Source organism: Tachypleus tridentatus, chromosome 8 (genome assembly GCF_004210375.1).
Source record: "Tachypleus tridentatus isolate NWPU-2018 chromosome 8, ASM421037v1, whole genome shotgun sequence".
Taxonomy (NCBI): domain Eukaryota; kingdom Metazoa; phylum Arthropoda; class Merostomata; order Xiphosura; family Limulidae; genus Tachypleus; species Tachypleus tridentatus.
This window is the reverse complement of record NC_134832.1, coordinates 60,786,840-60,803,154: the sequence shown is the minus strand read 5'-3', so window position 1 is coordinate 60,803,154 and position 16,315 is coordinate 60,786,840. Positions and strand designations below refer to the sequence as shown.

General features: G+C 31.0%; 1 protein-coding gene across 2 annotated transcripts in view; it reads left to right on the top strand.

Moving 5' to 3' along the window:
- The window catches only part of LOC143222480 (kinesin-like protein KIF23), a 40,990-nt gene extending 29,756 nt beyond the window's left edge, over positions 1-11,234 (top strand). The window contains exons 14-24 of one of the 2 annotated variants that reach the window (XM_076449073.1): positions 194-252; positions 1,781-1,930; positions 3,645-3,755; positions 5,604-5,799; positions 6,014-6,081; positions 7,042-7,135; positions 7,676-7,824; positions 7,961-8,058; positions 8,368-8,413; positions 8,803-8,858; positions 10,055-11,234. In XM_076449073.1, coding sequence (XP_076305188.1) covers positions 194-252; positions 1,781-1,930; positions 3,645-3,755; positions 5,604-5,799; positions 6,014-6,081; positions 7,042-7,135; positions 7,676-7,824; positions 7,961-8,058; positions 8,368-8,413; positions 8,803-8,858; positions 10,055-10,070 — 1,043 coding nt within the window. In that variant the 3' untranslated portion in view covers positions 10,071-11,234. Of the gene's footprint in view, positions 1-193; positions 253-1,780; positions 1,931-3,644; positions 3,756-5,603; positions 5,800-6,013; positions 6,088-7,041; positions 7,136-7,675; positions 7,825-7,960; positions 8,059-8,367; positions 8,414-8,802; positions 8,859-10,054 lie in introns of both variants that reach the window. The other variant, XM_076449072.1, reaches the window with a different exon arrangement.
- The last annotated feature ends 5,081 nt before the right edge of the window (positions 11,235-16,315 follow it).

Below are 16,315 nucleotides of genomic sequence, written 5' to 3'. Positions count from 1 at the left end.
TAGTTATGTTCTGGAACATTACATAAATGTATTGACTTTGCAACAATCTCGACTTTCTAAAATAAAAAAGCAAAAAAATTTTTGCTGACTAAAGTAGTCAACTTGAAGTGATTAAATTAACAAAAATATTAATACTATTGTAAATTGTAATTATTTTGAATTGCATATATATAAAAATATATATACTTTTCAGAAAATACATTCAGGAACCAAATCATAGAAATGGAAAAAGAAAGTGTTGGTATGAAGCAGGTAAGTAATATGGTAGTAAAATGTGGTAGCTGCACTTGTAATTTTATATTTAAACTTTCACTTTTGTTTATTTTAGTTGGCCCTTAAAGTAATATTCTTAGAAAATCTGCCGATTGTTTAAAAAAAACAATATGTTATTTTATATCTAATATACTTGAAGTTAGAATTCTTGACACCCAATATATAGTTTAATTCGTGATACACATGCACAACATGACAGTAAAATATATATGCAAAAACAGCTTGTTTGGGTTGAGAAAATATTTTACATAGAAGAGCGAACAACGTTTCAACCTTCTATGTAAAATATTTTCTCAACCCAAACGAGCCGTTTTTGCATATATATTTCTCTACAAGTGGGTTTTCTCGACATCACTGATTATGACAGTAAAATATAAAACAAAATGTCAAGTCAACAGATGTTGAGTGTAAAGAAAGGAAAAGGCACGAGTTGAATACATATAATATAGTCATGATCTAAACGTTTGTGGAAGGTGAAATAAATATTAGTAGTTTGATAAACAAGGAGTCTAATCCAAGACTAAAGGGTGTGCGGATGTTTTGAACATAGACTAGAGAAACTTAATTTAACATAATAACCAGTGTTTAACTTTATTTCAACAAGGTGGGACTAGGCATGGCCAGGTGATTAGGGTGCTCAACTCATAATTTGAGGGTCATGGATTTGAAACTCCATCACACCAAACATTCCTGCCTTTTTAGCTATGGGGATGTTATAAAGTGACTTTCAATCTCACTATTTGTTTGTAAAAAAACGTAGCTAAAGAGTCAGTGGGAGGGTGTTATAATGTGATAGGCAATCCCACTATTTGTTAGTAAAACGTAGCCCAAGAGTTGGTGGTGGATGGTAATGACCAGTTACCTTCTCTCTTGCCTTACATTGCTAAATTATGGATGGCTAGTGCAGATAGCCCTCATGTAGTTTTGTGCAAAAATTCAAAGCAAACAAATCAACAAGGTGGTGATAAAACCTTGTTGAAGTGTTGTACATTTATTACTTTGTTAAACTTATAAAATTTTCATCATTATCCATCTTCAACTTTATAAATATGATTAATATTACAATTTTGCATTTTTTATGTGATTGTATTAATTTTGATGTAAGAACCCCATATTCTATTACAGATACAAAACATATCAAAATTAGAGCACATGGTCTGATTTTGGTTTCAAATTCAACTTCCACCAAAACAAAATATTATGAGACTCTTATAGTTTCTTTTAATTCTTTTTTTACTTCCAGACATGAAGTGTCATGTACATTTTGATTTTTTTCTTATTATTTATACATATTATGAAATTTTGACTGGAAGGTTAAAAGCTGTATTTTTTACATTTTTTAAATTTTGTTTTTAGTATAACCAGTGAAGTCATTGAATATCTGTATTTATAAACTTTAGGTTATTGTGTTAGAAATGTAGCATATAAAAGAGAGAGAAAATGTTTATCAGATATTAAATTATTAGAAGACAATAAAGGGTTGAAGGTTCACTAATATTTGGTTTAGGAAATTGAAATATTAAAGATGGAACTGGAAACTCGAATACAACAGGTTCGGAGCTTGGAGAGCAAATTGTCAAATTCAGAACATGCTACTGAGATCCTGCGTCAAAAAGTTGGCTACTATGAACGAAGCAAGCAAACTTTAGAATATAAGGTAGAGTTTATACTGCAGACTCTAATTTGAACTCAGAGTTTAAGTTAATTTTTTTTAAATAATTTAATTTGTAGTAAGTTATGTGCTTGTTTTTATTTACCTGAAATTCTACCATCTTGGTGCTTCACTATTTATTTCTCTTTGTTTCAACAATTGCAATAAAAGCTTTTAGATAGAAGAAACAAATGGATTTATTAACAGTTTGTACTATTGTGGATGAAAGTTGTACTGCTATCTTTCTGAGCTCTGTACTTATCTCATGTGAAGTGCATTGGATGTAGCAAAGACAAGTTGGTGTCACTTTCTCTTGATATTTACTCCTATTGTTTGAGGAAAATCGAGTCAAGTTTGGTTGAAAATGTGCCCTTCTGGTATGAAACAAGTTAGGTACAAGTATTAAGGAGTCTCCAATCTTGAGTAGTTTCTCCACTCTGCTCATCTTTATGACAAGTGTTTTGTTTTCACCCTAAAAATGTTATTTATGTACCAGCACAATTATATAAATAATGAAGCTTTGTATCTGTTTGAGATCCTTCACGTAAAGCCAGATAACACATCACATTTAGCTTGTTAGTTGCATTTAAAAATTATAACATCACAGATATATATTGTGTATTATGTTCAATTTTAAAGCATTGTCTTTGTTTTAATTCCTCTATATATATGCTGTTTCTTGCTCTTGAATACTTGTTTCACATGCACTGTTGTTAAAGAATAATAAAATATTTACTGTCAAAATGTTTACACAGCAGTAATGTTTTCATGAATCTTGTTTCATTTTTATTGTCTTCATTGTTTTGAAAAAGGTGTACCATTGTGATATCTCATTTTCATAGTTTATTCAACAAAATATTTCCTTAAAATCAGTTTAGAGGTACATTTGAGCAGTTTTGTTATTCAAAATACCGTGTTTCTCCGAAAATAAGACAGGGCTTATATTAATTTTCACTCCAAAATATGACACTAGGGCTTATTTTCGGGGGATGTCTTATTTTGATATATTAAAAAAATGAAGTTACAAAGTAAAACTATTAAACTAACCATTTAAAATAAACTATTATTAAACTATTAAACTAACTGATTAATACTTAAACTAATTAACTAACTATTAAACTAATTAAATTAATTTTTTTTATTTCTTTCCTCTTCCTACCACTCTTAACTAGGGCTTATTTTAAGGTAGGGCTTATATTAAAACTATCCCCAAAAATCACACAAGGTCTTATTTTATGGGTAGGTCTTATTATCAGAGAAACACAGTAGTATAGATCTTGTTTGATAATGTTTTGTCACTTGTGTACTTTATTAGTTCTTAGTTTGATAATTTAAAATGACCTTTGTTGTATTTTTATTGCTATAAGTTACAATTTAAAAGGTATCAGATCTGTTTTATGATTCATTTTCAGTGATTCAGAATGATATAACATGAATTTGTTTCTTCAATTTGTTTAGTGATGATACATTTCCAGTGATTCAGAATGCATCTATAAAGTGTATATTGATCTTCAGTATTTGTTTTGATGATAGCATTTCCAGTGATTCAGAATGATCATAATATAAATTCTCATCTTCAGATTTGTTTAGTGATGATACATTTCCAGTGATTCAGAATGATCATAACATGAATTTCCATTCTGTGGAGAATGAGCTCAAACTTGTGAATTAAAGTCTCATCGTATATACATGTACATTGATATTTGGTTTTATACTATAGCTGGATGAAAAGAAAATGTTACTAAATCAAGGAGAGCAAGAGAAACAGAAAATCCGCGAACAGATGGAGGATCGGTTAGCTACAGAACGGGGAAGAATGAGGAGAATTATGGTAGAAATTAACATCATACAGTAGTTTAAGTGTATTCAGTAATTTATATATAAATATGCCTACAATTATTATTATTATTATCTCTATATAGCATGACTGATGATAATGTTGCATTTATTCTAATAACTGTCCAAAATTAGTTAATGTATGATATACATGTTACTCTAGGATAGTTACAATGTTTCCTAAGTTTGTGTTTGTACTGTCTTTTGTTATGTCAGTGAAGTATTCACACCTGGTAACTTTTATTACATAATATTTGCTCAATAATGATTGAAAATTCTTACAACTACTAGTTTATTTACCAAAACAAATCAATGGAAAAAAGTGCTTCACGATTCACTGTGAACTTTATTCTAGTTCCAAGTAATGCTTTTAGTCTGTAGTAGATGTGAATAGTTTAAGGAATATAAACTGGCTTAGATATTTTATAAAATTATCATTTGTGTATGTTCTTGGAGCTATGTGTTTGTGATTTAATTTTGAATAACCATTAGACATTTAATAAGAACATGATTTCTTAAGATCAGGGTTATTTTCCACTCTCCAATACATTCTCTGTTTCGTTCCATGTAAAACTCTACAATAAATTCTCTGTTTCGTTCCATGTAAAACTCTACAATAAATTCTCTGTTTCGTTCCATGTAAAACTCTACAATAAATTCTCTGTTTAGTTCCATGTAAAACTCTACAATAAATTCTCTGTTTGGTTCCATGTAAAACTCTACAATAAATTCTCTGTTTCGTTCCATGTAAAACTCTACAATAAATTCTCTGTTTCGTTCCATGTAAAACTCTACAATAAATTCTCTGTTTCGTTCCATGTAAAACTCTACAATAAATTCTCTGTTTCGTTCCATGTAAAACTCTACAATAAATTCTCTGTTTAGTTCCATGTAAAACTCTACAATAAATTCTCTGTTTGGTTCCATGTAAAACTCTACAATAAATTCTCTGTTTCGTTCCATGTAAAACTCTACAATAAATTCTCTGTTTCGTTCCATGTAAAACTCTACAATAAATTCTCTGTTTCGTTCCATGTAAAACTCTACAATAAATTCTCTGTTTCGTTCCATGTAAAACTCTACAATAAATTCTCTGTTGCGTTCCATGTAAAACTCTACAATAGATTCTCTGTTGCGTTCCATGTAAAACTCTACAATAGATTCTCTGTTGCGTTCCATGTAAAACTCTACAATAGATTTTCTGTTGCGTTCCATGTAAAACTCTACAATAGATTCTCTGTTGCGTTCCATGTAAAACTCTACAATAGATTCTCTGTTGCATTCCATGTAAAACTCTACAATAGATTCTCTGTTTGTTCCATGTAAAACTCTACAATAGATTCTCTGTTGCGTTCCATGTAAAACTCTACAATAGATTCTCTGTTGCGTTCCATGTAAAACTCTACAATAGATTCTCTGTTGCGTTCCATGTAAAACTCTACAATAGATTCTCTGTTTCGTTCCATGTAAAACTCTACAATAGATTCTCTGTTGCGTTCCATGTAAAACTCTACAATAGATTCTCTGTTGCGTTCCATGTAAAACTCTACAATAGATTCTCTGTTTCGTTCCATGTAAAACTCTACAATAGATTCTCTGTTTCGTTCCATGTAAAACTCTACAATAGATTCTCTGTTTCGTTCCATGTAAAACTCTACAATAAGTTATCTGTTTCGTTCCATGTAAAACTAAATTCTTGTGTCTGTTGCAAGCACTATTAAAATAAAATTTGTTGTTGTTCAGCTGTTAAGTCCATCTAATATCTTCAGTGGAATAAGTTGATTTTTCCATTATCTTTTTGAATGAGTTATTAAATTTTTATATCTTCAATGCCACTTTACAGGAACGAAGACTTGCAGAAAAACAGGCTGAACTTGAGGCTAAGATGTGCCTGACCGGTGAGAAAATCCAGCAGTTAAGGGAGATTCTGAATTCCCAGGAAGACTGGGAATTTTTGTTAGGTGAAGGCTTGGGTCCTCGGCTTGTGTCATCAAGATCTGAACCTCGGTTGTCCCAAGGACCACCTGCTACACCTGGAAGTAAGTGAAAATAATATTGTGCACTTGAGTAAGTGGATGGATGACTGATGAAAAATATTGGATGACATTATGAAGTGCTTATAAGCTCAAGTAAGCCTGTTTGTAATAGAACTTCACAGAAAAAGACTTAAAAGCTGTGTTGATTTTTTTAAAGTCTTGTTGTTGTTTTATTATCAACAAGTAATTTATTTTTTGTCTTATTTGAACTCCATAGGTCAGAATACTCCTGTTTCAACTCCTCAGTTAGACACCATGTTGAACGTGGAGCAAACATCAGCACCTGTAAGGGTTAGTAAAGTTTTAGTTTAAGATATTGTCAGTTAAATGTATCATGATTCTTAACTGTGTTTTAACATGCATATGAATCGTTGAATTGTTAATTCATACAATGAGTGGCTAGAACTTGTGTTGAAAACATTTAGCAGTATTTTGTTCATTGAATGTTTGTTTGGCCAGTTAAATTATTTGAGTTTTAAACTTTATTTAGGAAAAAAAGATTTTGTACATCAAACTGTATAAATCTACAGTCTGAAAATGTGGTTATTGAATTTCTTTTGTAAGCGTATAAATATTGACTGATTTGGTTTTAAAGTTTGTTTTAAATCTCTTTAAAGTTAGTAAACTTGTTCTAAAACAAAAACTTTTGTTAAGTATGAACTATTGGTTGTACATTTAATCAGTATTTTTTTTTTAATAAGTTGATATCTTCCTGTAATTATGATTAATCCTGTATTTCCCTCTTTGAATATGTTTTTTTGTTATACTCATTTTAATGTTTGGTTATTCCTGACATTAGTTTTAAATGGTTTATTTTTGTAAAATTTTGGATTGGTCATAAGTAATGAAACACTTTGGGAAATTTTGACTTATTCTTTTATAATATGAGTTATAAGGCCAGATCTAGCCAAATGGTTAGGTGAAAAGTGTGCTTCATGTCTTGGTACCACAAAGTTATTTTCTGCACATTGAAGCAATGGATTCATTGTTAGAGAAATGGTCAAAACTGACTATTTGATTAGAATAGCCCAAACGTTGGTGGTCAGTGTTGTTGGCTAGCTACTTTTTCTCTATCAGTTCAAAATTAGGACATCCAGTAATATTTTTTCAGCTGTGATATTGTTCCTTTCTAATTAAATATCACAATAGGTTATATGTGTTCATTGTTGCATAACATTTATTTAAAAAGGTACTAATGAAACATTCTGCCTTGAGTAAAATTTGTTATCTTTTTAACTGCTTCAGAGCCTGGCAGTGGCCAATCCTAGACACAGACGGTCCTGGTCTTCTGGGGGGGAGAAATGGATTGACCATCGTCCTCCTGGGAGCCTAGAATATGGTTTGTCTGAAACTATTTACTGTTATTTAAGAGAAATGAAAATGTGAAAAAGGAAAGAAAAAAATGCTCAAAAATAATTAAAATCTTAAATGTGTATGAGTAAATATGTATCCATTGTTGATACAATTGTCAGGTATTATAGAAAAAATGTAAAATCTTACAAGGTGCATTTGGTTCTTTACTGTGATAGGTTTCAATAATTTTTGCAATTGTAGTCATAAATTTTCATTTCAATGTTTTAAGTTAGAATTGTAGACAGATATGATATGTATGTTAAGTTACATCTATTGTAAAGTGATAGAAATTTGATATGTTGGTGTGTTTCATGGGTTTGAAACCTTTTTTATTAATAACCAAAAGTGTTTTCCAATTAAATGTGCAGCCACTCTGAATAGTGTTTTAATGTATTTTATAAGTAATAACTTATTGAACAAAGTGTCAGAACAATACTTTTGCAAGTACTAAATGTGTGTGATCTGTATCAGACTTTCAAGACCATCTTTCTCCATGTTGAGACTGAATTTGTAACTTTTTTTTAAGGCACTGTTTTGCAACCCAACATGAAAAAGAAAAAGTCAGTTAGCAAGTTGGAAACTAAAGATATTACTGGGAGAAATGCAGCACAAGGATACATTTTGACGCATCAAGAACAAGATACGGATGGAGATGTAGAAACAAAGTTGTACAAGGTAACTTGACATATGTAAAAGTTGACCATGTTTTAATAACTAGGTTGTTGGTCAATTAATAAGTTTTTATAGCCTCTGAATGGAAATATTTAAAATAAGAAGACACAAAGTTTTCTTTTTTCTACTTTACCTGTAGGGAAATATAGTGCCATCGTCAGGTGGTGGAGCTCAAGTGATATTTGATGACATTGAAATTTTGAAACAGACTTCTCCTACTCATCCTTATAAATTAAGGTAAATGGAAAATTGTCATAGGCTGTATGGATTTCTTATTTAAATCACTATTGTGATTAGTAACGTTTCTATTAAGAATTAAAAGTAATTGCAAAGAAAATGTGCATAATACTTTAAAATGTTTTTGAAAAATCAAAATTTTCAACTTCACTTTATGCATTAACTAGATTAGGTTAAGTGTACAAATGGTAACTGGTGTAAACTTTTGTTTATTGTAATCTTTTGTGTAGTTAACCTAAGTTACGTTAAATACACATGGTAACTGGTGTTCACTTGAAAGTTTTCATCCATTGTTTCTTTTCCTTATAGGAAACGTAGCTTTGAAGGATCTACAATAGAAGACATACAAAAGAATGTATGTTTTATGCACCATTTTCTTTATCTATTTATAGTTTTACACACACACAATTCTCATAAGTTCTTTATATTTTTATATTACATCACATGGTTTTTTTGGCACTTTTCTGGGAGAATATACTTCAGACTCAGACGGTCAATCTGAACAAATTCATTGAAATTTTGTGTACAAGTATACAAGTTCACATTCATTATATGTCAAATATATATTAACTCTGTATTCTGTGAAACTAACTAGCTCTAAATTTTTAGAAAAAGGAAATTTAAAATAAAATTAATTTTGCTTTGTCATATTTCCAAGCCTATACGGATTTCTATATCAATTCTTTATGATTCAGGATAAAGCCATGTTTTCTTTTTTTCCTTATTATCTTTTTATTTTAACAGTGTGCCATTAATGTTGAAGGCCATAAAAAACCTCCTACAGGACTGACATCTGCCAAGTAAGATTTTTTTTCTTTCTCATTTTGGTCTTGGTGTGCTGAATGTTAGGAAATAAGTGAATTGCAGAAACAACTTTGAGAGTATTGACTTGTTTATGGAAAGTGTATGTGGAAAGCTATTATTATGAAACATGTAGACATGTTAGATAAGACATCAGTGTATTCAAACCTATTTCTTAAGTTGAGTGTTTGTACTATATTAATTTATACTTAACCCAGCATAGCCAGGTAGTTAAGGCACTTGACTCGTAATATGAGAGTCGCAGGTTCGAATCCCTGTCATACCAAACATGTTCACCCTTTCAGCCGTGGGAGCATTTAATGTAATGGTCAATTCCACTATTCATTGATAAAAGAGTATTCCAAGAGTTGGTGGTAGGTGGTGATGACTAGCTTCCTTCCCTCTAGTCTTAAACTGCTAAATTAAGGATAGTTAAAGCAGAAAGCCCTCATGTAGCTTTGTGCAAAATTCAAAACAAACCAAATTTTATACTTTTAATTAAGGCTTCTAAAGCTGGAAATATGTATGAGTGGTTAATTACAATGAACAACAAATATAAAGAATGCAGAGTGATTTGAAAAATATCTTAGTGATTTCTGGGAAGAATACGATATATTAAGACATTTTTAAAAGTCAGGTGTTCCAATTGGGATTGTTGATTTAGGTTTGTATTGCTAGTGTATCATAAGAAATTGGTGAGATCTCTTATTATATCACTCTACACCATTACACAAAACTCTCTTCTCTAGTGACATTTCAAAGTACTCACCAAATCTATACATATTTTTTTGTACATTTCATGATTCCATAACACCCAACTCTCAATTGTATATGTTTTTTTGGTAATGTAAGCATTTATCACCATGCTGAAACTGAATCTTATACTGTAAATACTGTAATAATTATTGGGTTGGTAAATAAATCGTGTTTTGATATTTTTGTAAAATGTGCTACTATGACTGTAAACTTAATGTTTAGCTTTCTCTTGTAATATATTTCATAAATCTAGAGAAAACAGTTTAAATAATTTTTCATTGAAAACAACTCTCGTTAAAACTTGTCGTTAAATTTTTGAATGAGAAAGCACTTTAGAAGTTTGAGTTTTTGTGATTAAAAATGAAAAATTTTACAATTTGATACTGACATATAAAATATTAATTGACTCAAAATGTAATAAATTTTTCTGTGATTGCAGGAGAATCAAATACTGAAGTTGTGATTACAAAAGAAATCCACTTTGAAACAGAATGAAGATACCTGGAAGAAAATGTAACGTCTTTACATAAATAGGTCTCTGGAATCAAGCATGCTTGAAATCAGTGTGGTACCTAAACTGCTTAAAATTTACGTATATATGTTATGATCTTATTTTTACTGTATGTTTATCCAGTCAGCTTTCTGTAAAAAAATGCCATAAGTAGAACAATCTCCAATCATAGGAAAAGACAAGCCCATCAAAATTATTAGAGATTCAAAAATATCAAGAAACATTCCCACAGGCTGCTGTGAAATAGGTCTTGTAATATTTTATAAACTTATTTTTAGTGCTACCTAAATCAATTAGGTGTATTAATGCATGTCATTAAAAACAAAAAAACTACCACCACAAGTCATCTTATTGAAAATATAAAAGTAATGTAGAATTAAAATAACTATAGAAATTAAAAAAAACACATCATAATTTATGAGTGAGAGATATCGTTTTATAGTATATTTTTATACGTAACAAAAAGTTGTAAATAATCAAACTAACGATGGCACTGAAACCATGTGTATATTATAATATGTATGTATAGTGTAGTCGTCACAAGATTTTGACATGTGTAATTTCTCTTTTCTTTTTAATAAATTACTGCTTGTTAATAAGTGAAAAATTATTTTAATATGGAGACTTTCAAGAGCAAATGGGTTTCAATATTCAACCCAAGCACTGTTCTAAGTAATGTCTAACTGTAGGTTGTCTTTCACCAATAGTGTATTAACTTCATAGAAATATTTCTGCGTAAAACCTCTCTTTGATAATAGTTTCCTGTTGATATTTTATGCTTTTTGTCTTTGTTCTTGTTACTAATAAAAATTCATATGATCTTTTATCTTTCTATACAGTCTTTACTTTGGCAAATGTTTGTGTAAAGTTGTTTTAACAAAGACTGGTCATTGTTGTTTGGTCTTATTTCTGTTGTTCTTTTTCACGTATTTAATAAAAACGTTTTTTTAGAATATGAATGACAGGTAAAGATAATGGTAATCTTGAACCAACCATGTACCGGTAGGTAAAATAAAGTGTGTGAATTAAAAATTCTTAAAAGTGGTTATTAAATTTTAACTTGTATGCAAAATGTGAGTTTGAATTAAAAAAAATTTAAATCTGAAATTTTTGGTTTGTATGAAATTTTCATTACACAAGTTGGTGGTTAAAGCTTGGAATTCTTCATACGTTGATACATTAGCCAAAAGCAGCTGTGGTGGATTAACCAACAAACAGAAAGGGATGGAAACTTCTACAGAGATGCCAACCATTACGGGTTTGGTGTATACATTACGACTGTACTCTCATACAGACAAATATTATGACTTGTTGCAACTCCCAAATTATTATATATTATATAGGCCTATACAATAGAGTGATAAATTGTTCCCCAGGTTTTGAAAGGGGTGAAAAGAAAATTCATAGTGAAATACAAATAGTTTGATAATAAATAAAAGACATAGTCCAAATGGCTACTTGCGATAATCATGTGTGTGCTCGAAGTAATAAAAAATATTTGTATCTCCGAAGTCCTTCAATAGTCTGAGTGCAGTGCTTCTCCTACTGGGTATGTGGGGGAATCCATAGTTATGCCATCAGTGCTTGTCAGCCAATCAGCGCTCGAGCGTAGATGGGTATTTCTCATTTTCTAAGCGGCACAGAAACACCAATGCGATCATTCACAAGATGAAATAAAGAGGCCTCGTTTATCAGGTTGTCTTTTTTCTGGTAAATCTAAAAGGACTAAAACTGTGAATCAAAAATTTAGGAAAGAGTATAGTGCAAAATATCCGGTTATTGCATCAAAAGTCAGTGATAGTCATGCATTTTGTACAGTTTGTCACACTGATTTTTCTGTGGTGCATGGCGGGATAAACGATTGTTCCAGACATACAAATTTGGCATCTTACCAACAAAAGGCTGAGGCGAAGACAAAAACGATGCAGATAACGACACTTATGAGTAAGAATTCAGAATATGAAACCATGTAAATAAAAGACATAATTTCAAAATAATTTTTTTTTATTTATTAAATACACAAAACATACTCATAAATGAGCAATCTATAACTAATAAATAATAGTTATAATAATAAACAGCTTAGAGACATTGGTCAGGCCTAGTAGCTGCAAATGATAAAGGGCTCTGTCTACAATCATTATGCTCAGTCATTTGAAATAGTTAGCATCTCTGCTTCTATCCCATAGAAAAATGTAAAAGATAAATAATACTTGTTTATCTGACAAAGTTTTGTCTTAGAACATGTATTGATGGCAATTATAATAAATATAAAAAGTAAAATGACATATTTCTTGTTTTTAAGAGGAGATTTCTACTTTTAAAGTTTAAAAATCTCAAACTTCACATGTTGAAATTTTAAAACTAGATAACCCATACTTGTAGCTTTTCATTGTTTATATGTATGGGTTATCCAGTTTTAACCTGACCATACTACAATAGAAAATTGTCTCCTAGATCTTTTGTGAAAGAGCCTGAAATTTGTTCCATGTTTGCACAATATAAAGTTTTGGTATCCTATTTTGTTTGTTTGGTTAAAATTAAGTGCAAAGCACAGTGATCTATCTGTGCTCTGCTCACCACTGGTATTGAAACCAGGCTTCTAGTATAAATCTGCAGACTTAGTGCCATAGTTTTTGATACTAATATATTTTGAGTAGCATGCATCAAATTTGACGTTTCACAAATGAGAAAATTCACTGAGCTTACTACATCTGATTGAAATATATTTGACTCATTAGTAAAAGTTCTAAGAGTTGAGGTTTTGATAATTGAAATTAATTTTAAGGTGTCCCAAAGTGGAACATTATATTAAATTGTCGTGAAAAATAGATTGAACTTATTTTCATCAACGGTTCTTTAATGAAAATTTTATTATACATAAATGTTTCTATCAAATCAAACCTTTACTTTAAATGTAGGGTAAAGAGTAATTTAAGGTAACGTTTATGATAAAACCAAAATAACATTGTACGAAACTTTCAACAGATGGCAGTAATGTCTTATTACACTGATGAACATTATTTATGTCCATTTGTTATTAGTGTTAGAGCTTTAATTTCCCATGATCAAGCTATTTGGTTCTTTGCAAATATACCTTTCGATGTCAATGATGAAGACTACCATTTCATATTAAAATGGATTCTAGCGACTTAGGAAAGAACGAAATAGGTTTTCGTTATTTTCTCATCACTGAAATTCACGTTTTAGTAAAGAAAAATACGAAATAAACAATATTTAATGTCAACAACTAGAAAGAATAATATTTTGTTCAAAACTGAGTGCTAACAACTGTCGTTAATAGTTTTGATTCAGAAGTAGTGTGAAACAATATTTGATGTCAAAGTATACGCTGCAAATTCCCAATAATGTCCTAAAGCGATATCTCGTGGCAGAGTAAACACTGCTTCTCATTTTCAATGATTAGAAATTATAACAACATTTTACGCTAAAGTGGACCATGCCAACTAGTTTCTCTTCCAGTGTCTCTGAATTATTAATCATTATTTATAGTCAGAAAACACAACATTGTGTACCAGCAAAACTATAATTAATTCCAGTTTAAAAGGATTATAAAACGTTACAAGCCTAAGAAACCTACTACAAACATGAGCGTGAGAAAGTTGTATTGATTTAGAAATTATTATTATTTGTAAAGTGGGTACCTAAGGAATGAATACCGTTGTTTTTGATGCTATGCATAAAAGGTGTTTTAGACAGGGAAGGAAAAATTTGTCTGTCGTATTGTTTCTCGTGATGACGAGAAACCCATTTGAAGTAAAAATGTATTCTCAAGACGTCTGGCACTGAAACTAATTAAAATAAAGTACATAACAACGTTTCGAACCTTATTTTAATACCCATGCCAGCCGTCTTGAGAATACATGTTGTATCGTTTGATGTACACATTGCCTTACTATTTCTCGAAGTACTTTAACCATCTGGAAGGATTTCGTTTATGTTAAGGTTTGTGAACTCCATTAACGGTTTCTAATATTTATCACCAACATTGCCAGCGGCATTAGAGCCACCTGGTAATTTGAAAAAGCGAACAATAAAATGCCATTTGTAATTGCAAGGGCCATGGTTGTGACATTTGAACCAAAGTGATAAACACTGTTTTCTGCTATGTTACGGTTGAACCTTCAAGGGCAGGTGAAAGTTCAATGAGTGGTTTCACCAAAGAATATCATGTTACGTAGTTTAGAAAGAGGGTATCCAACGGACTCCTTTCATTTTGTATAATGTTAAAATATTTGCCGAGCTCACACTTCTTAGTACTAACTAGAGAATACATGAACTTTGCGTAACAAACAAAAAAGAAATCGATAATTTACTTCAAATAAACCAGCATTTATTTATTCCAACATTTCGCTATTACGACTTCTTTAGGTATAATATAAAAGAAACCGTAATACAAACATTAGTCGCTAGAAGATGTGTAAAGGGAGTTGATTTATGACGATATTAACTATCGTAATATTAATTAAAACAAAAATCCAATTAATCTGTTTAACAACAACAAAATTCACTGCCTAAGGTAAATCTCATCATTGAAAGTAATTATTGCATATCATTAGTATGTCTTTGAAGAACCTCGTTAGTTTTGTTTTAGTGTTTTCCTTTTCTTGCTATATCAGGCGATTAATTGCAACTATGCTGAATTAACTGAAGTTTGTTTGTTTTTTTTAATTTTGCGCAGAGTTACTCGAGGGCTATCTGCGCAAGCCGTCCCTAATTTAGCAGTGTAACACTAGAGGGAAGGCAGCTAATTACCACCCACTGCCAACTCTTGGGCTACTCTTTTACCAACGAATAGTGAGATTGACCGTACTTTATAACGCCCCCACGGCTGAAAGGGAGAGCATGTTTGGTGCGACTGGGATTCGAACCCGCGACCCTCAATGGTCAATCCCATTATTCGTTGGTAAAAGAGCAGCCCAAGAGTTCGCGGTGGGTGGTGATGACTAACTGCCTTCTCTCTAGTCTTACACTGCTAAATTAGGGACGGCTAGCGCAGATAGCCTTCGTATAGCTTTGCGTGGATTTCAAAAACAAACACACGTAAATCTCTGAATGTTTTCTTCAAAAACAAAGTGTGTACTTCTTTTAGAACGATATTAAGGAATGACTTCAGATATAACAGCTTGCACATGTTTTAGTTACATTAATTCTATGTCCCTTCAACCAGTCAGGTGCATTGCTGTTTTTCCTGTTGATTTATTTTCACGGCAAGCCTTTTATTACTTACACAAAAAACAAACATCTTAAATATTTTTGCTCAGTTTCCCTGTTGGGCACTGTTTATCTTAACGATGAGAAAGTGTTATGCTTGTCCAAAGTGGTTATACGTTTCTTTCCCTTTTATCTTAGCAATTTATAAGTGCCTCATGAAACAATCCAGTTTCTCGGTGCTAAGGGTGATGTGTCTCTATTTATCTATCTATTGATTGGTCGCTCTATTCTTGTCAATACTGTAGCCTAGAAATCAATTTCACTGACTACTTACCAAACGTTGTTGAAAAACAGTCATCTTTAAAGAAAAAGGAAATAACTTTCTGGAAACAAGATTCGAGGTATGTTATATGATCGTATAGCAAAAGACAATGGTTAATATATCATTAAAACAGACCTCTTTTCATTGCTTGCTACTCTTTTGTTTAGTTAGAAATAAAAATAGACGTGAGGTTAAAACAAAACAAGCTACGTTCAAAAGAAAAAACCTGATACTGAATGATTTGCGAGGAATTTTATTTACGTTTTTTAATGAAGAATGTTTGTTTCGTTAAAGATATTTATTTGTTTACTAGCAGAAATCCGTAAAATATTTGCGGTCAGATTAGTATATTCATTAAGTACGGTATTTCTAGAACAATACGAAATAGTTCTAATAGTCGACACCAAGATCTGTAAGACTACTTGTCTTAAGCCTAACATTAATTAAGCCTTTATAAAGGACGATTTATATTGTTTCCCGCTGGGACAGCATTAAGTCTGTGGACTTAAACGCTGAAATCAAGGATTCGAATCCCGTCGGTGGGCTTAGCAAATAGCCCGCTTTGATTTTTCTATAAGAAAACATACACATGCAATCTATATTCATTAAAGAGATAAATTAAGATTGTAACTTGTGTGTGGTTAGTTAGTTTCACTGTGCTTAATACTATAATTAAATAAACTTATAATGTT